The sequence below is a fragment of the Crinia signifera genome, chromosome 9 (genome assembly GCF_055691185.1).
Source record: "Crinia signifera chromosome 9, ASM5569118v1, whole genome shotgun sequence".
Classification (NCBI taxonomy): domain Eukaryota; kingdom Metazoa; phylum Chordata; class Amphibia; order Anura; family Myobatrachidae; genus Crinia; species Crinia signifera.
Window position 1 is genome coordinate 128,543,797 of NC_139225.1, and position 20,778 is coordinate 128,564,574.

The window sequence follows — 20,778 nt, forward strand, 5'->3', positions numbered from 1 at the left end:
GAGAGAGAGCACTCTCAGCCAAACAGCGGCCTCACTCTGCGGCTGCTGATTTGGCTGAGCGTGCTCTATCTCAGCCAATCAAAAGCCGAAGAGTCATTGGCCACATTATTTTAAAGTTGTAATAGCAGCAGCAGCTGCCCGCCCGCTGCGGCGCTGGACACTGATGATCACCTCCCCCCCCCCCCCCACTGTTCTGATTACAGCCGCCCGCCCCGGTTTTCTGTTTGCTGCTCCGGCCGCACTGCTTCCTCACCGGCACCTCTGTTTGCCACTCATTTGAGAGCCGCCGCCCGCCCCCACTGCTCCTCACCGCCCTGCAGGTGATTTATCGCATGTAAAAAATGGCACATCAAGTCCTAAATTGTATGTGAGCCTCCCGGGAAGTTGCCGGGCGGCTCGGAAGAGAATTGTGTCCGACTTGTCCTTTGGATCTCTTCTATCTCTCTATAGGTGCACACACACACACTGCTTTTTTAGTTTGTTTGGTTTTTCAAACATCGCTCGTTTTAGCCCTTCTTAGCCATATTGTTTTAGAATGTTGCTCAGTGTGTATGGTATGAATGACAAACTATGTGCGCATTTGCCGGTTATTAATGTTATTAATCTCACTGCCACCCCCACCGCCGTTGTCTGTGCATGCAGCTTAATTTGACATAATGTCAAATGACTGAATCACAGCAATAGGACCCTCTACCGTCTCTATGCGCTAAATCGTTCACCCGGCAGCACCGATTGAACCTGCTGCGCTAAAGATTAATCAGATCAGACCCATCAGCAGCACATCACGGGTGCTGGCACACACCTATTAGCAGGGGTGGGGAACGGGTGGCAGGGGTCCATGGCGACATAGGTGCGGGAATTTTTAAAAAACCTGTCAAGACTGTCCGCTCGCTGATTGGCTGGGAGTCTTTTGACAAGTGTGGTTTTTTTTTTTTTATTCTCTTGCCCCCCCCCCCCGCACCTGCTGCAGCTCCCCGAGTGTCTTTACATGAGATTAAATTGCCTGTAAAAATGGCACATAAAGTTCCAAATCGTAAGTGAGCACTGCCCAGGGAGCTTATTGGGAGTTTGGTCCGACTTGTCCTGGAGATCTGCTGTATACAACTAGTTACTTACAGTATCAGTAGATACATACATTTGTGACAGTAAGAGAGGTCATGTGACATGTGAGCGAAGTGCAGGAATCTGTATATATAATAAATGAATTTTCTCATATGTCATGAAGAATTTCTCCTTAATGAGTGATCTCTGAGGATGTCTGTAATTAAGTCAGAGCACTGGAAAGGTCACCACCACACAAATAGACTATTGTCCTTCTTTCAATAACTTCACTGGGCCCTGAGCCCTTTGCATGTTAAAATTGTTGTAAAAAAGCGAATATTGCTTTTTACATGTGACCGAGACGACAACCAAAGCATTAGCAAAATGCCTTTCTCCTGAACAGAACAGTCTTCTTATGTAGAAGTGTATGGGAACAGAAACACGAAGTGGCACGGGGATCCATTAAGTAAAAATACAAGCATTCCTAATTCATGGAATGTGAACAAATCAATCATGTGACTCATTTTCCCTGAGTCATGTGACAAATTCTCTATGAACAGGGTCACTTCTTCTTAACTTCATACGTACCATTTGGGTATAGTGTAGAAAGCGCATGATTGGAATATGTTGAGGATTTTACAGTACCAGTCAGATACAAGGAACACTCTGAGAAGGTTGAGGGGAGTTTCATATTGATAAAATCGCTGGGAAAGTTGTCCTGGTTTGCTCATCATTCATGATGTAGCGAATCCATGTGTTGAGTTAGATCTAAATGGGCAAAGCAGTGCTGTAAAATAACTCTTGGAATGCAGAGGAGACTGTTTAACCAGCAGAATAACTGAAATGGGTTAATACATTTTTGATTTTCATGTGGACAGGTAGGTGCAGGAGAGACCCTTGAAGGGTAATGCAATAGTAGTAGCTAACAACTCCTCACCTTCTATGAGGTTACGTACCAGCACTGACCACTAGAGGCCACTCAACGGACCAAATTACTCCTTTGTGTGCTCAAAGATGTCACCAGAAAGTGAAAGCAATTTTTGCAGGGACACTGATCCGTTTTAAACTTGCTGGATATGGAGAGAGGGAGCGGTGAAGAAAGATTGGAGGTAGGAGCAGATAGGGGATGGTGTGGAGAGTATGTTGGCTAAAAACTATCACAGTTCAAAGTGAAAGTACATTGCAGAAGCCGTCATTTTGACTGGCTTTTAACTAGTCTGGATGTGCATCACTATGGTCTTGTGGTACAGTTGGCAAATACAGTTGTTGTGGGTTTGTCAGAAGCTAATTCAGTGACTGATTTGATTTGCCTTAGTCGTGCCTTTAACATGCTCTGCTAATACAAAAGTGCGATTCAGAGTAAACCGAAGAATTGGCTGGCGCTGTAGATCCTCTGTATATATCACAGATACAGCGCTCACCCCCCAACGTCAACCTCTTTAATTAACATACAGCTTGTAATTATTCACTGTTGCTTATGCAGCTACGTAGGCGTGACGACAGTCTTTGCCTTTCCAGAGCCTCTGTGGCACATACCATCACAGTCCCGGGCGGGAGCCAGTGTGAACAAGAGACCGAACAGGCAGGAGCTGACTGGAAAGAGTTCTCCCCATAGACACTCGCGGGTGAGTGGTGCAGTACATGTTAGCTGTTCACACTTGTGTATTAAGGGCCAGATGTATCAAGCCTCAAATAGTGATAACGTGGAGAGTGATAAACAGCCAGCCAATCAGCTCCTATTGGTCATTTTTCAAACCCTGTAACATGACTTGAAGGTGCTGATTGGCTGGCTGTTTATCACTCTCCACTTTATCACTTTATGAAGCTTGATACATCTGGCCCTTAGTGTCCGTTACTCATTGGTGTGTTTACTCTTCACACTTTGCAGGGAGAGGTGCAGTACTCCAGTCACTCTAGCAGTAACACTTTGTCTAGTACCGCCTCCAGTAACCAGAGCGATGAGCGATGGTTTGAACCCCAGGAGCAGCCAGAAATAGATCTGGAACCCCTAACTAAGGGCACATCAAACGACAGTGGCATTGATACTTCCCTTCCCAACTTCCAGCACTCTAAAACTACCCGGCCAACTCCTCGTCGGGAGAAAATCCAGAAACCAGTGGCGTGCTCCACCTACCCTGGCATGCATGACGGCTCACGGGACAAGAGGAAAGATCAGATGTCCTCTGGCAAAGGATACAGACCCAAAATGTACCCACCGGGTAACGGCTCAGGAGAAGCCTATAATGAGTCCAGGTATGTCGGGGATATTAGATCCTGTTAGCCTCCTCTCCCTTACATAATGTCCTTGGGCTTGTTTGTAAGTGAATTGCATAGTTTATCCATCTGTCAGTGCTTCAGCAGGCTGTGCAGGACTCTAACTAGACAAGATACAATCAGACATTTTAACTGCATTGTCCTGCAATGTGCTGTGTGAGGTACTGTTCTATATAGTGTGTGTAGGAGATCAGACCCTCATGATGTGTTGTGTGGGAAAGAGATTATAACCTGTACTGTACACTGCTGGGTGAGATCATGTATAGTATTGTGGGAGGGAGTAAGACCCCTATAGTGTGAGGTATGGGGAAGGAGATTACACACTGTACTGTACACTGCTGGGTGAGATCATGTATAGTATTGTGGGAGGGAGTAAGACCCCTATAGTGTGAGGTATGGGGAAGGAGATTACACCCTGTACTGTACACTGCTGGGTGAGACCATGTATAGTACAGTGTAGGAGGGAGATCAGGTACCTATAGTGTGGGGAAGGAGATTACACACTGTACAGTACACTGCTGGGTGAGACCATGTATAGTACAGTGTAGGAGGGAGATCAGATCCCTATAGTGTGGGGAAGGAGATTACACCCTGTACTGTACACTGCTGGGTGAGATCATGTATAGTACAGTGTGGGAGAGAGATCAGATCCCTATAGTGTGGGGAAGGAGATTACACCCTGTGCTGTACACTGCTGGGTGAGACCATGTATAGTACAGTGTGGGAGGGAGATCAGATCCCTATAGTGTGGGGAAGGAGATTACACCCTGTACTGTACATTGCTGGGTGAGATCATGTATAGCACAGTGTAGGAGGGAGATCAGATCCCTATAGTGTGGGGAAGGAGATTACACCCTGTACTGCACACTGCTGGGTGAAACCATGTATAGTACAGTGTGGGAGGGAGATCAGATCCCTATAGTGTGGGGAAGGAGATTACACCCTGTACTGTACACTGCTGGGTGAGATCATGTATAGCACAGGGTGAGAGGGAGATCAGATCCCTATAGTGTGGGGAAGGAGATTACACCCTGTACTGTACAGTGTGGGAGGGAGATCAGATCCCTATAGTGTGGGGAAGGAGATTACACCCTGTACTGTAAACTGCTGGGTGAGATCATGTAGAGCATAGTGTGGGAGGGAGATCAGATCCCTATAGTGTGGGGAAGGAGATTACACCCTGTACAGTATGCTGCTGGGTGAGATCATGTATAGTACAGTGTAGGAGGGAGATCAGATCCCTATAGTGTGGGGAAGGAGATTACACCCTGTACTGTACACTGCTGGGTGATATCATGTATAGCACAGTGTGGGAGGGAGATCAGATCCCTATAGTGTGGTGAAGGAGATTACACCCTGTACAGTACACTGCTGGGTGAGACCATGTATAGTACAGTGTGGGAGGGAGATCCGATCCCTACAGTGCGGGGAAGGAGATTACATCCTGTACAGTATACTGCTGGGTGAGATCATGTATAGTACAGTGTAGGAGGGAGATCAGATCCCTATAGTGTGGGGAAGGAGATTACACCCTGTACTGTAAACTGCTGGGTGAGATCATGTATAGCATAGTGTGGGAGGGAGATCAGATCCCTATAGTGTGGGGAAGGAGATTACACCTACAGTATGCTGCTGGGTGAGACAATGTATAGTACAGTGTGGGAAGGAGGTCAGATCCCTATAATGTGGGGAAGGAGATTACACCCTGTACAGTATACTGCTGGGTGAGACCATGTATAGTACAGTGTGGGAGGGAGATCAGATCCCTATAGTGTGGGGAAGGAGATTACACCCTGTACTGTACACTGCTGGGTGAGATCATGTATAGTACAGTGTGGGAGGGAGATCAGATCCCTATAGTGTGGGGAAGGAGATTACACCCTGTACTGTACACTGCTGGGTGAGATCATGTATAGTACAGTATGGGAGGGAGATCAGATCCCAATAGTGTGGGGAAGGAGATTACACCCTGTACTGTACACTGCTGGGTGAGACCATGTATAGTACAGTGTGGGAGGGAGATCAGATCCCTATAGTGTGGGGAAGGAGATTACACCCTGTACAGTACACTGCTGGGTGAGACCATGTATAGTACAGTGTGGGAGGGAGATCAGATCCCTATAGTGTGGGGAAGGAGATTACACCCTGTACTGTACACTGCTGGGTGAGACCATGTATAGTACAGTGTGGGAGGGAGATCAGATCCCTATAGTGTGGGGAAGGAGATTACATCCTGTACAGTACACTGCTGGGTGAGACCATGTATAGTACAGTGTGGGAGGGAGATCAGATCCCTATAGTGTGAGGAAGGAGATTACACTGGGTGAGATCATATTTTCTGGTGCACATTGACCATTTATCCAATGAATAATTTATTAAATACAGAATCTGTTTGTGTCAGTAGATCCAACATATTTAAAACCCCAGAGGGTTCCCGGCACCAGCAGATGTCACAATCCAGCTCCTTCCAGCTCTCCAGTTCTGTGCCCAAATCATTCTTCTCTCGTCAGAACATGAGAAATAAGATCCCTGTTGGCTGGAAAATGCCAGAGGAAGCCCCGCAAAGACCAACTACATTTGCAGACCCCAAAAAGTAAGTGTAGCCTCTTTCTATGCCACTGCAGTGCATCGGATACAGGCTAGTCTTTTCCGGGAGAAAGTACGGCGATGATACAGTACGGCTCATTGGATTCTGTAACTACATACATGTCCACATACACAATGGCTCCTGTTATGCCAAACAGCCCTCACGGTGTCAGGTCATGGACGACTTGACCTCACCAGGTTTCTCTCGCTCTGTGCTCATACACAACTACATTACTAGATTGCATTCATCAGTTTGATATGCGATACTTATACACCTGTGTGTGTGTGTGAATGGATCTCTGTACTATACAGTGGCTGCAGCTTTTCCTCACACCAAGTTTGGGTGTGTCTGCTATACATGTTTAAAACAAAGTCCTATGCAGTTAAAGTCACAGCACGGAGTCTCTACTATAGGATGAGAGGTGTTTAGCTTTGTCTGCAGCGTGAAAAGCAAAGACTACACTGCCCCCCCTAGGAGTGTGCTGTAATGACATTGTGGGGCAGATCACACATAAGCTCCTAACTGTGAAGTTATAGGCTGGGTTTGAAAAATGACAGGATCTGATTGGCTGCTGAGTTATAACCGGACACTTTATCACTTCACCAGGTTTAATAAATCTGCCCCTATGTTTAAGGACACCTCTGTAGTCTACTGGTTGTCAGGATGGAACTACTTCACGTTGGATACCCATCATTTTTACTGGCCTGTAACTTCCTTACCTTAAAGAAGTTTAATATAACAAGTATCTTTATGGAGTTTTTATGTTCTCCTTGTGTTTGCACTCTCTTTATTTTTCCCTTCACTTCAGAAACAATGGTGGAATAGTTAACTCCTGACATAAATAGGAACCGTAGTGTATGTGTCAGTGTGATAGGAAACCTAGATCTTAAGCTCTATTGGCACAGGGACTGATGTGACTGCCTTACATCTTCTCTGCATTGTGTGTGTGTGTGTGATATACATCTATCCTCCATGCGATACAGGTTACGTTGTACATCATGTGTGAGTGCAGTGTGACTCTGTAGCACTGGCATCTTTGCACATGTGCAGCTGTGTCTGTATAAGAAATGGAATGTTAGTGTTTCCAGGAAAACATTGTAATGTAGGATGTTATATGCAGGGCCGGCAACAGAAATCTTGGGGCCCCATACATTGATATTTCTGGGGGCCCCCACCCCTTTAAGCACTAGTAGTTGTGTGGAGGAGGGATGGTGGGCGTATTGGTGGCAATAAGTCTCATTTAATGGCTGCCCCCAGTGCAGACAGTCTCACATCTGAACTGACAGCTACTACACATTCTACCACACACCATAATGCACATTATGCCACACACTGTAATGGCCATTAAATATTTTACCACATACTATGATGTCCATTACATATTATGCCACACACCATAATGCCTATTACACATTAGGCCACAAACCATAATGCCCATTACATATTATAACACACACCATAATGCCCATTACTTATACCACACACCGTAATGCCCATTAAACATTAGGACACACGCCATAATGCCCATTACATATTATGCCACACATCATAATGTCCATTACACATTAGGCCACACACCATAATGCCCATTACATGTTATACCACATGCCATAATGCCCATTACATATTATGCCACATAAGTGGCACTTACCTACATGCTCTTTGCCAGGGGTTGCATGCTATTTTTCGCTCTTTTTCTTATTTGTGCCATTTTGCGAATAAGGCGTATTTTAATGGGAAAGTGGTTACTGAGTAGCGGCTGCTTACTGCGAATGGAAGCTAGATGTACCGCTACACATCTGTAAATGTCTGTTACATAATCAAATTTCCATTGTCATCCAAATTTCTTTCCGCTCAATTATTAATGACTATGAAGTATTGGTATTCATCTCTAAGTAATTACAGGACTGCCTTCACTTCACCCAGGTTATTATTCCACTCACATTATTCCTGTGTATGGCTGACTCAAGGTGCGTACACAATGGGCAATATCATAAACAGTATCACTAATTTTGGCCCTGCTGAGCAATGTCATTCATTATGTCGCCCAGTGTGTATACTCTGCCCAACGATCGATGTATGCTCCTATGAGCCGTTAGCGACCCGCCTCGTCATCTGTACATCGTCAATGAGAGGACAGCATGCAAACCCCCTGTCGGCATTGGCAAGTGTTACGCGCATGCCGATGCCAGCACCCCGCCAGTTCCCGGCAGCCACAATCCTATACTGTGTATACCGCCCGCAGGACTGCCATTCCGTATCTCAGACTCACTGTCACTCGGTCACATTGTTCGCACATGGGGCTGATTACTTATTAGATTTCCCGCGTCCCTGGTGGTAATTGCGCATTACACTTGTCACAATTACTAGAACAATAGGTCTAGTCATCACTAGCTTGGACAGTGCTGGAGTACTGGGTTTTCCTTGTGCGCCTGACGTATGTAGGTCAGCGGTAACATCAAAATGTGGGAGAGGGGATTACAGGAACATCTGCTGTGTGCGTGTACAAGAGCCAAGGAGCTTATGTATGTATACCATTGTATTAGAAGTGTCTGTGTTGAAGTGCACCTGGAGTTGTGTATGTGTTTGCCAGCTCATCCCTGTGACTGTTCTGGATGTTCTTTCTTGTTTCAGACAAGTAGACCTGAACACAAAGAATGTGTTTGGTCAGCCCAGGCTTCGGGCCTCTCTGAGAGACCTGCGATCCCCTCGCAAGAATTACAAGTCTACTATTGAGGATGATCTGAAGAGACTGATTATTATGGACAATCTGGGGCCGGAGCAGGAGCAGGACTGCATGGTGAGACATGTGCTCTGGTGAACCCTGTACATTCCTGGTCCTGAATCTACTGCCCATTGTTGTGCTGTCTGCATTGTACTGCCTCCTCTGCCTGTACTGGTGTCCCGTCATTGACCCTCACACTACCTACTCTTCCTATAACTGCTTCTCCTCTATGTCTGTACAGAACCATTTCTCTTCCTATACTGCTGTTCAGGACTGTTCTCCCTTTATTACTTTTAAGTGGCACTCCTACCAACACCCATTAGATGATAAACCAAAATCTTTCCTCACTCTGTCCGGCTATTGGGCCTGATTCAGACTCGTACGTAAAGCTGCAAGTTTTGCAGATGAGGGAAAAAACCATGCTGCACTGCAGGTGAGGTAGATGTAACCTGCGCAGAGAGCATTAGATTTGGGTGAGTTATTTTGTTTCTGTGCAGGGTAAATACTGACTGCTTTATTTTTACACTGCGATTTAGATTTCAGTTTGAGCACACCTCATCCAAATGTTACGCTCTCTGCCCCAGCTGCAGTGCACATGGTTTTGTCCATTAAAGGCGTTTGCTTTTGCAAACCAACGTGAATCACCCCCTTTATCTTTATTTTATCGCTCTCAAATGCTTAGTACATTTCCCCCCCTTTATCTTAAATTGTGTGTGTTTGTGGAGGGGCAGCAATTGAATTCTAGTGGATGAAGGTAGAAGATTTTATTTACCATTTTGCCCAATGGAGGATAAAGAATATTTTATTTTATACTCAGTAAAAGTGGCGATTAGGGATTGTGGGCAAAAGTGTGTTCAAGTCTTTACATCGGACAGTCATACTGATGACATCACTGGTAGACAAAAGATCCTTCAATTTGGTGCTAGAAAGTTCTACAGACATTCACCACTATATACTAGAGGACTTCAGTCTGTTTTCCATGGGACTTGTTTATATGTTTCTGCTTTTCTTATATAATGAAGTTTATAATCAGCCACAGGTGTGTAAGATTGGGCAGCCACCCTTAATTTGGGGAAATGCTGTTCTCTGGTACTCTTCCCTGTTCTTCCTGTATTATCTCTGTATGATCACTTTGTCCTCCTCGTGTTGCTCTCTATTCTGTATCTGTATTGTTTTCTCAATTGCACCAATGCAGCCTTGCTCAGAGGCACGAGCTTGCCCATTTTCTGACACTCTTACAAACTGTTTCCCCCAGTCCCCACAGAAGACCATACACAGAACGTTGTCAGACGAGAGCCTCTGTAGCGGGCGCAGGGACCCAGGATTTGCCTGCTCTCCAGGAGCGGACTCCTCTGTAAGCAGCAATGGGTTCTTTACTAGCTCTTACCCATCCAGTACCCTCCCTGCCCGTCGTCAGCTACCAGCTGGAATGCCCGAGAAATCCGGTAAGAATAAGATGTGGCATAGCAGCGAGTCTGAGCTTATATCATTTATGTTTGCCTTGCCTAAGATGTGTTATGGGTGGAGGCACCCCAGCAGTCCAGGTTTTAAGGATATCCGTGCTTGGCACACGTGACTTGATAGGTATCTCAGTGAGGGCCAGATGTATCAATCTTCAAAAAGTGATCAAATGAAGAGGGATAAACAACCAGATAATCAGCTCATAACTGCCATGTTACAGACTGTGTTTGAAAAATGACAGGTAGGAGCTGATTGGCTGTTTTTTTCACTCTCCAAGTTATCGCTTATTGAAGCTTGATACATCTGTCCCTTAGTATAAATATACCATCTGTGCATCATCGGGAATATCCCTAAAGCCTGGGCTGATGGAGTTCTTTGAGGACCGTATTTGAGAACCACAGGGTTCCAGGTGTGGCTGTATGCAGCACAGCACCATCCATCCTGGTTTATTCTATAAGGAACAAGCAGATGTGCTGTATTTCTTCTCTGTGATGTGTTGTATTCATAAGTGTTGCTGCTTTACCCTCTGCAGCCACCATCTCTGCTTCTGAGCTGTCTCTTACCGAAATCCAGGATTCCAGACATATAGACCCAGGAATGATGCCGCTACCAGACACCGCATCTGGCCTGGAGTGGTCCAGTCTCGTCAGTGCAGCCAAAGCTTTTGAAGGTAAATTTTAGGCACAAGGCCGTGAGGTGGTGACGGTATATTTTGCTGGCAATCAACTTGTTAATATTGTAATGAGGCAGAGCTTAAATCTTTTATTACAAGGTAAGGTTATAAGACTGACGTAGCAGATGTGCAGGTGCCCTCGTCTTACAGTGTTCCACCTTCCCTTCCAGTGCAGAGAGCTTCCTCTCTCTTCTCTCTGAATGAAGTTGCCTTGAGTCCTGTGCAAAGCGGTGGCACTGCACACCTCAGCTTGGAAAGGCAGCACACCCCGCGCAGCACCCCCACGTCAAGGTATGGAGACACAGTAAATATATATGTGTTAGAGAACTTATTGGTGGTAACGGATATGTCCGCCCCAGCCGTAAAACAACAAAATGGAATTGCTTGTGTACAAACTCATCTTTGTGGTTTACTGAAGTTTGTCCCGTTCTCTCTAGTGACGATGTCCCTCCAGACCTCCCAGTGAAGGTTATGCAGCTGGAAGTCATGCTGAAACAGCTCCACACTGATCTACAAAAGGTAAGCGTGTGAGCAGAGGAGCCTCCATTGTTTTACAGAGTCCGTTTTAATAATAGCATATTGCACCACCTGAATGGTGAATAGCTTCGACCATTCAGAGATTTGTTTTTTTGTTCCCTGTGCTCTAATTGGTTATTATCACTGACCATTCAGACTTTTTTGTTTGCTACCAGCATTCTTATTGGTAGACCATGCTGACTGTTCTGAGTTATATAAACATCTGGCACTCTTATTGGTGGATAACGTTGACCATTTAAAGTTTGTGCTGCTGGCACTAAATGTCAATGAACACTTGGCCAGTCAATAATGAGTGCCCTTGTCTTGCAGGAGAAGCTGGACAAAGAGGCACTACAGGTGGAGGTGGCAAGCCTTCGGCAGAACAATCAGCGGCTGCAAGCGGAATCTCACTCGGCCAGCGAGCAGCTGAGGAAATTCGCTGAAATCATTTCTACTACGGTGGAGAAAAAGGATCATTAAGATCCCGAATAATTCAAGGTGTTTTTTAAACTATCAAAGGTTAGAGGGATCCCACAAAAATGGTACATTCTGGGATTTCCTCCCCCCCAAACTGCAAGAGAGGTGGGTCGTCCCATCCCCCCCCCTGAAATCATCCTGTGATACAAAAGTGCTGCAATTTTTTTTTCTATTATTATTACCATGGATGATAAATATTTCATAGTGTCTTTTTCCGCATTGGTAACTCATTTTTTCATGTACATAAGCGTCGTCTTTCTTTGTAGATTTGTATAAATTGGAGAGTTGATATGGGGAGGGGGGGGAGCAGCGAGAGTTATTTTTCCCTCATTGTCTGCACCAACTTCCATCAGGAATTATGCAAAACGGACAGACGCACAGGCAAGCCGAATGCAAAGTATCTATCACAAGCTTCCTGAAACGTCATGTGTTATATAGATATATATAGATATATATTTAAATTGTATAGGAAAAGTTCTATAAGGGGCAAGGTCTAAGGGCGGAGAACCCTGAAGTAATGTTTCATACAAATTTATTTTAATATGACGTCAGTCTTGCTGGAAACAGGAGACATATTCAGTGTATATTTTGTTAATAAGACCTGTAAATAAGCCATTTCTTTTGTTAATGGAAAAACAGACTTTCGGAGTTCGCCGGCATCGTGTTAATTTACTAAAGATACCTTGAAAGATTTGCAGAACCAAACTGCAAGAGTTTACATATAAAAAAAAAAATCTTCTACACCTTGTACATTTTCCGTGTAATGTCAGAGCAGAGGAGATTATTTATACTTGAAGTTTGGGGCTTGTGTTTTGCCATTGACTTTTTTTTTTAATTATAGGTGTCAGATCGCTGTTAGCATCAAAAATTCTATTTTTAATTGTTTAATATATATACAATTTATCTTTTCACCCAAAATGAGCACTTTTTACATTGCGGTTCTGTTTATATTGACCTATTCCCCAACACACTTACAGTATGTTGATCAGTGACACGCCCAAACTCTTCATCACCAGCCAATCATGGATCACAGGAATATTTAAGCAGCCACTTTGAAAAACAGACTGGCTGATCCGGCCATTTTGAACCTTACGGTCTACACATCCTGAGAAGATGGATGACGTTTGCTGCTGGACTACTCTCCATGCTTACTGTGCAACATATTATGCTGTTGTGGAAAACGCATGATGGCTATTTACCTTATTAAAGGTTTTCATTTTCTATATGAGGGCTGCCAGAGACAGATGTAAACTGTTATATTTGTATAAATTGTTCTACTGTTTATTTGATGTTGTCCTTTGTGTTTTCTTTGAATGGTTGTACAATTAATTGATATAAAGTGAAGGGAAATAATTTCAACTTAACACTTAAAAACCAGAGATTACAGTGAATGCGGCAGAAATGACTATGAATGAATGATGGCAATTACAGTGCGTGCAACTATGACTGTGAATGATGGCAGCTATGGTGCATGCAGAGTCTACTGTGAATTAATACTGGTAATTATGGTGCATGCAGCGAGTACTGTGAATGAATGCAGGTAATTATGGTGCATGCAGCGAGTACTGCGAATGAATGCTGGTAATTATGGTGCATGCAGAGACTATTGTGAATGATGGCAGTTATGGTGCATGCAGAGTCTACTATGAATGAATGCTGGTAATTAGGTTGTGTGTAACAATGACTGTGAATGATGGCAGCTATGGTGCATGCAGAGTCTACTGTGAATTAATACTGGTAATTATGGTGCATGCAGCGAGTACTGTGAATGAATGCTGGTAATTATGGTGCAGGCAGCGAGTACTGTGACGAAATGGCAGTTATGGTGCACGCAGACTCTACTATCAATGAATGATGGCAATTACAGTGCGTGCAACAATGATTGTGAATGATGGCAGTTATGGTGCATGCAGACTATTATGAATGCTGGTAATTACGGTGCGTGCAACAATGACTGAATGATGGCAGTTACGGTTCATGCAGTCTCTACTGTGAATGAATGCTGGTAATATGGTGCATGCAATGATGCAGGTACAGCGATTACTATGAATGATGCAGTTACTGATGCAGCGATTACTATGAATGATGGCAGTTACAGGTGTAGCAATTACTATGAATGATGGCAGTTATGGTGCATGGAGCAATGACTGTGAATGAATGATAGCAGTTACTGTGCATGCAGCGATTACTGTAAATCAGGCATGTCCAACGTTGGCCCTCCAGATGTTTTGAAACTACACATCCCAGCATGCTTTGCCACAGTTTTGCTATTAGAGAATGCTAAAACTATTGCAAAGCATGCTGGGATGTGTAGTTTCAAAACATCTGGAGGGCCAACGTTGGACATGCCTGCTGTAAATGAATGTGATTGCAGTTATGGTGCGTGCAGAGACTACTATGAATGAATGATGTCAGTTATGGTGTACGGATGGACTACTCTAAATGAATGATGGCAGTTATGGTGCATGCAGAGATTACAGTGAACGAATGAATGCAGTTATGGTGCATGCAGAGATTACGATGAATGATGGCAGTTATGGTGCGTGCAGAGACCACTGTGAATGAATGATGGCAGTTATCAGAATCAACTTTATTGGCCATGTGTGCTTGCGCACACTCGGAATTTGTTGTGGATATACAGTGCAGCATCAAGCAGGGATGAAGGGGGGAGGCATTACATACGTTACATTGACACATTTCATGCTGGCAACACATGCCCGCCGAGCAGCACAGCTGTATAAGCAGGGACAGTACATTATCACTCAGAGAACATATACCCGCCAAGCTGCACAGCGCCTAGGTGCGTGCAAAGATTATGGTGCGTGCAAAGATTATAAAGAATGAATGAATGATGGCAATTATGGTGCATGCAGAAATTACTGTGAATGAATGATGACGGTGCATGCAGAGATTATGGTGAATTAATGATGGTACTCATGTTGCATGCAGAGATTACAGTGAATGAATGACAGATTAAGCTGCGTGCAGTGATTATTGTGAATGAATAATGGCAGTTATGGTGAATGTAGAGACTACTGTGAATGAGTGATGGCAGTGAATTCTGCAGCCAGTTGCAGTGATTGATGACATTTAATGGGAACGACTGGTGATGACTTGTGTCAATGCTGCAGGCAAGTTACTGAATTAATGAAAACAATGAATCTGCACGAGAATATTACAGTGAATTCTACGATCGGATACAACAAATGCGGTAATACTGAATGTGAATGAAGATCATTGCTGTGAATGCTGAAACTACAGAATGCAAGTTAGATCTAGTTCTGTAAACGAGGACTATTTTTTTATATATATAAAATGAGATAATGTCAGGTGGGTGGGTTTGATTCCTGCCTTTCCTTAGATCTGCATGGATTCCTCCACATCATTGAAGTATTTCTATAGGAAAAATAGTGTATACAGTGCCACCTACAGCCTTGAGGAGTTACTACATCCCTCAATTAAACTATTTAAAGCTGAGTAATAGAAGAATCAGAATCAACTTTATTGGCCATGTATGCTTGCGCACACTAGGAATTTTTTGTGGATTTACAGTGCAGCATCAAGCAGGGATGAAGGGGGGGGGGGGGGGTGAAGGCATTACATACATTACATTAAGACATTACATGTGGGGAACACATACCCGCCGAGCTGCACAGCGCCTAGGCAGCCATCAGTGGCACCACTGGTCGCTGCAACAGCCAGGTAGGTAACATTAAGCAGAGACAGTACAGTTCTCATATAGGGAACACATACCAGCCAAGCTGAACAGCGCCTAGGCAGCCATCAGCGGCGTCACTGGTCGCCGAAACAGCCAGGTAGGTAAGAATACAAGCAGAGAGACAGTACAGTTATCACACATGGAACATATTTGGCTGAGCTGCACAGCTCCTAGGCAGCCATCAGCGGCGCCATCTTGATCATGCTGCTCAAAGGCAGCAGTATTAATACTATTTTCATGGCAACTGAAGCATGAGTTCGACCGGATGTAGCACTTTTCTTCAAAAGCTGGCACACCCTGCCAGCTTGTTGTTCAAAGGGTGTGCAACTAGTGATGATACAGCATACAGGCTTTGCAAACAGTGGTTACGGAGGTACATGGTACAAATCATTGTAAAGAGACAGTAAACAAAGAAAATACATAGCTTTCATCAGCTTAGAGGCTGAGAGCGATGCTAATTGGTGAAAAATAAAATGATGCCATGTGCGGGTGTAAGTCCAAATCCAGTCAAACTCATGCTTCAGTTGCCATGCTTACGATGCAGGCAAGCCGTTAAGCAGGCTTCCAAAAATGTCCAATTTTAAAGGAAAGTTTGGGTCAGCTGGTACAGGGGGAGGGGCTGGTGTTTGCACAAATTCCTCAACAGGCTAATTAGTGGAAGGGGGAAGTTGCAGGCTCCAAGTAACAAAACAATTCACAATGCAGACTGTTCTTTAAATTAAAAGCATCAGATGTTCAAAATGGGATTCATGTACCTGTAAAATAGGAGATGAGATGGTTTTAGAACTTCGCTTCAGTTGCCATGCTTACGATGCAGGCAAGCCTTTAATCTTAAAATGCAGGCAAGCCATGCTTACGATGCAGGCTAAGATGCAGGCAAACCTTTAATAGTAGCAAAAGCACCCACTTTGGTACAAATGAGGGATATTATACTCCTGCAATAATAATATTTATGATTAAAAACTCAGCACAGTCATTAGTGGACTTTTTTTTTTTAATCTATTATTATCCTTTATATGGCACCACAAGGGATCCATAGCACCCAATTACAGAGTACATAAATGGTAAATGTATGAAGCTTAGAGAAGTGCAAGAATAAAGAATGTTATGTGCCAGGTGATAATGCTCCGGCCAAGCAGCTCCTAACTGTCAATTTACATATTAGCGCTGATTGGTTGGTGCATTATCACCTTGCACCTAACGTTCTTTATGGGGAGAGATACCACTTCTCCAAGCTTCATACATTTACCCCGCAGTGACTTACAGTTGTATACAATAGAAGACAAGTACAGGGCACATAACCACAGCTGCATCAGCACACGGCACTGAGATAAGTATCAGGTGGGCAGAAAGCCGCGGGATTTGGTGCTGTTGAAGATGGTTTAAGCAAGAATAAAAAGAACATGAGGGAAGAGGGCCCTGCTCGTCAGAGCTTTCATTTTTATGGCTAATGTTCCTGCAAGCATGCATACAGTTATCAAGCTGATCTTGGGTGTTTGGCACTATAGCTGTACAGGTGTGTACCTACTTTAATGAACCCAAGAGAGAAATCCATTGTGACCAGCTTTCTATACTGATGATCGGACTGCACAAAACGAAGTCTAATGTTACCCGTATTGCTGTAATCCTCTATTATGTGAGTATGTTACATAACCGTATGTGGCAGCAGCACTACACCAAAGTATATAGTAAAAGGTATTTCCATGTTGGTCCTCAATTGACGCCAATGTCTCCCTAATAATTAGTAGGTGTTAGCATGGCCTGTCCGGGCATATAGAGAATTTATCAATATTTACCAATATTTTGTAAAGTTAGGGCTTTGGTACATTCTAATGGTGTGTACACACGGGTACAGTCCTACGGTAGGGCTGGGGGTAAGAATTCCAGTACAATGTACCTACCCCTCATCGTGAGCATGGAGCTGTGAGGGGAAGCAGCAGGGCCCATCAATCAAGGGCGTAACTACCATAGGTGCAAGGGATCCAGCTGCTATGGCCCCCAGAGGTGAGGGGGGCCCATCTTTGCTGTCTAAGTAATACATTTTACATACATTTATCACCATCTGTTGCTAAATAGGGGGCCCATACAAACTTTTGCTATGGGGCCCATGGATATCTAGGTACGCCTCTGCATCAATCCCTTGTAAAGGTGTCCGTCCCCTGCAAATGTGTGTTCATGTCTTTTCTCTAGCCCCCCCCCCCCCACCCCTGCAGCATACATCTACCCCACCATGTGCTTTCCATGTATTGTGTACCTCCGCAGATTGCACACCCTGCCAGCGCTGACCTATGCAGTGCACCAAGATGGTTGCCTCAGATGGTATCTCTGCGGACAGGATGTGGGTCACGTGGATGTTTCTGTGCAGGGTTTATCATACTACTGCACAAGTATTTGCTTCCTACAAATCATAGTGTAACCTTCATAGTGCGGTCCTTGTATGGCTCGCCTCCTACAGTGTAACCTTCGTAGTGCGCCCACCATGGCTGCCTCATCTGGTGCACTTGTGGATGGGATAAATAAAAATACATGGACCTGAGTATACATTGAAATCATCCATTTTGGGTAATTTCTTTTAGGGCAGGCATGTCAACGTTGGCCCTCCAGATGTTGTGAAAATACACATCCCAGCATGCTTTGTCACAGTTTTGCTATTAGAGAATGCTAAAACTATTGCAAAGCATGCTGGGATGTGTAGTTTCAAAACATCTCGAGGGCCAACGTTGGACATGCCTGTTTTAGGGGTAATCTATTCCACCCAGGGTAATCCTACGCAGAATGCCTAAAATGGCTGCCGCACCTGGTATCTTGAATAATTTTCAAATTGTACGTGTGTTATTCATTGTAGTAAAAAGCGCTGCTCGAATTGCGTTTTTTTTCCTGTTGTATTGCATTAGGGATTGACTACCCCCATAATTGAGCAGCTGCCTTTTTCTGAAAACCAGCTCAAAAGACTGGGTGGCCGCTGATTGGCCGAGAGCTCAGCCAATCAGCGACCGCCCTGCCCGCCCAGTTTTTGGAATAGGATGTTTCCTATTCTCCCGCTCTCCGCTACCCGGACTCTGTTATGCGCCGTGCTCTCCCTGCTCCCCACTTGCCGCTACCTCTCCAGTCCACCCGCTAGCCCACTACCCCTCCTGCAGCTGGACCGGACCCCGCTCCCCACCACCTCTCCTGCCGCTAGCTGACTACCCCCTCTGCATCACCCACGGACCAGACCCTGCTCTCCAGTCCCCACTCCCCCAGACCAGTTCAATGCCGGCTGCACATAAGATTTATTTTATGTGCAGACCGTCCGACATTCAGATCTGATCCGATGCGCACGGGGACCGCGCATCGGATCAGATTAGATGTCATACCCTACTCGATTTGGCAATTTCACCCGATCCTCAGCCTGATCCTCCAGAATCGGGTGAAATCGGCCCAAATCGCATAGTGTATGGGGGGCCTTAAGTGTGTATTCTCAGATTTCTGAGTTAATGGATTGGATGAAAAATAACTTTGTACCCAAAGATGAGTTCATGAGTAATAAAAGGTCCAGGTCACAGACCAGTTTGGCTAGAGAAGATGATTGTGGATCAGTTGAAGTTTTTTTTCTGATAAGGATGGCTCTGGTGTCTCTAGTGCCGAACCAGGTGAAGTTCTGGATGACGAACGTTTGTTTAATCTGGAGTTGGTGGAGATGGTTTTGAAAACCTTTACAAGACTCTGAATTACAAACAGCCGATTAAAACTGAGTTTGATGCCTTATTTGAGGATAGATCAAAGAAAGACATGTGTTTTTCCAGTGCATAAAGTCATTAAGATATATTAACGAAATAATGGATTAATGTGGATAAGAGAGTGGGATAAAATGCTTCCCATTGAGGATGAGGACTTTTTAAAGTGGTGTAGCCTCCCAAAGATTGAGGCGACTGTTTCTGAAATTACTACACGTACAACTATACTGTTAGAAGATGGAGCATCTCTAAAAGACGCAATGGAAAGGAGGATGGAAAGTGCCTTGAAAAACCATCCGGGACAGATAGGTAATAGAGGTGGTTACCGCAGGATACCGGCTGGAGTTTCTTTCAAAGCCAAGGTTGGCAAAATTTTTAAGTTCCAGGCTTTCTCTTTCAAAGACAGAGAGAGAAGCTCTAAATTAAGTTTACAAGTATTGGTCGACTCAAAGGCAGTCGAAAAAGTCCCAGAAGCAGAAATGGGATTAGGTTTTTACTCCCGTCTATTCGTTATAAACAAGGCCTCTGGTGGTTTCAGAACCATACTTGATTTAAGAAGTCTGAATTACCGTATAAGAAAAAGGAAATTTCACATGGAAACGGCCAAGTCTATCCTGAGGATGGATTAGAAGAAACGATTACTTGGTCGCAATCGATCTAAAAGATGCTTATTTTCATATTCCCATTGCCCCAGGCAACAGAAAGTACCTGAGGTTCAGCATAGGAGAAGGACACTACCGGTTCACTTGCTTGCTGTTCGGCCTCACCTCGTCTCCACATGTTTTTACCAAAGTCCTTGTGGTGTTGATAGAAAAATTAAGGAAACAAAAAATCATGATATAGGCATATTTTAGACGACATCTTGATTAGAGCTCAGTCAAAGGACAAGGTAATTGCGGCAAGAGATTATACCATCAAATTTCTGCAAGACAATGGATGGTTGGTAAATTGGGAGAAAAGTCGACTCGTTCCTTCGCAAGATATTCAGTTTTTATGAATACAGTGTCTTTCCAAATATCAATTTCAGAAAAGAGATGCTAGAAGATTCAGCAGCTAATTTCTTTAATTTGCAGCAACCCTCAAGTGTCTTTAAGAACAGCAATGAGCCTGATGGCCTCTGCAGTAGACGTTATTCCCTGGGCAAGGTGGAGAATGAGGCTGTTGCAATGGTTCCTCCTGAAGTATACAAAGAAACCTTGGATCAAATAATAAGGATTCCAGAAGCAATAAGAAATTCCCTCGCATGGTGGGAAAGCATATGGCTAAGGGAAAATAAATTGTCACTGGAAAGTCCCCAGGTACAAGGTGATCACCACAGACACCAGCGCCACAGGCTGGGCGGGCACACGGTCTAGACAGGACCTGTGAAGGAAAATGGTCATCTCAAGAAAAAGAGTTTTCATCCAACCACAGGGAACTAAGAGCGGTTTGGCAAGCAATAAAATTCTTCAGCAAAGAAGTCAAAGGGTCTCACTTGTGTATCATTTCAGACAACGCTACAACTGTTTCGTATATCAATTGGAAAGCAGGGACACGAAGTCAAGTGCTGATAGAGGAAGTAAAAAATATAATGACATGGGCCGAGCTAAA

The 20,778-nt window shown here is 44.3% G+C and overlaps 1 protein-coding gene across 6 annotated transcripts in view; it reads left to right on the forward strand.

The window, feature by feature from the left end:
- SIPA1L3 (signal induced proliferation associated 1 like 3) overlaps positions 1-13,043 on the forward strand; it is a 113,041-nt gene extending 99,998 nt beyond the window's left edge. For 4 of the 6 annotated variants that reach the window (XM_083159745.1, XM_083159744.1, XM_083159746.1 and 1 more), the window contains 9 exons: positions 2,560-2,666; positions 2,930-3,294; positions 5,717-5,908; positions 8,537-8,702; positions 9,883-10,072; positions 10,621-10,758; positions 10,932-11,052; positions 11,199-11,280; positions 11,608-13,043. In XM_083159745.1, coding sequence (XP_083015871.1) covers positions 2,560-2,666; positions 2,930-3,294; positions 5,717-5,908; positions 8,537-8,702; positions 9,883-10,072; positions 10,621-10,758; positions 10,932-11,052; positions 11,199-11,280; positions 11,608-11,757 — 1,511 coding nt within the window. In that variant the 3' untranslated portion in view covers positions 11,758-13,043. The remainder of the gene's footprint in view (positions 1-2,559; positions 2,667-2,929; positions 3,295-5,716; positions 5,909-8,536; positions 8,703-9,882; positions 10,073-10,620; positions 10,759-10,931; positions 11,053-11,198; positions 11,281-11,607) is intronic. The other 2 variants (XM_083159748.1, XM_083159747.1) reach the window with 2 other exon arrangements.
- Positions 13,044-20,778: the final 7,735 nt, after the last annotated feature.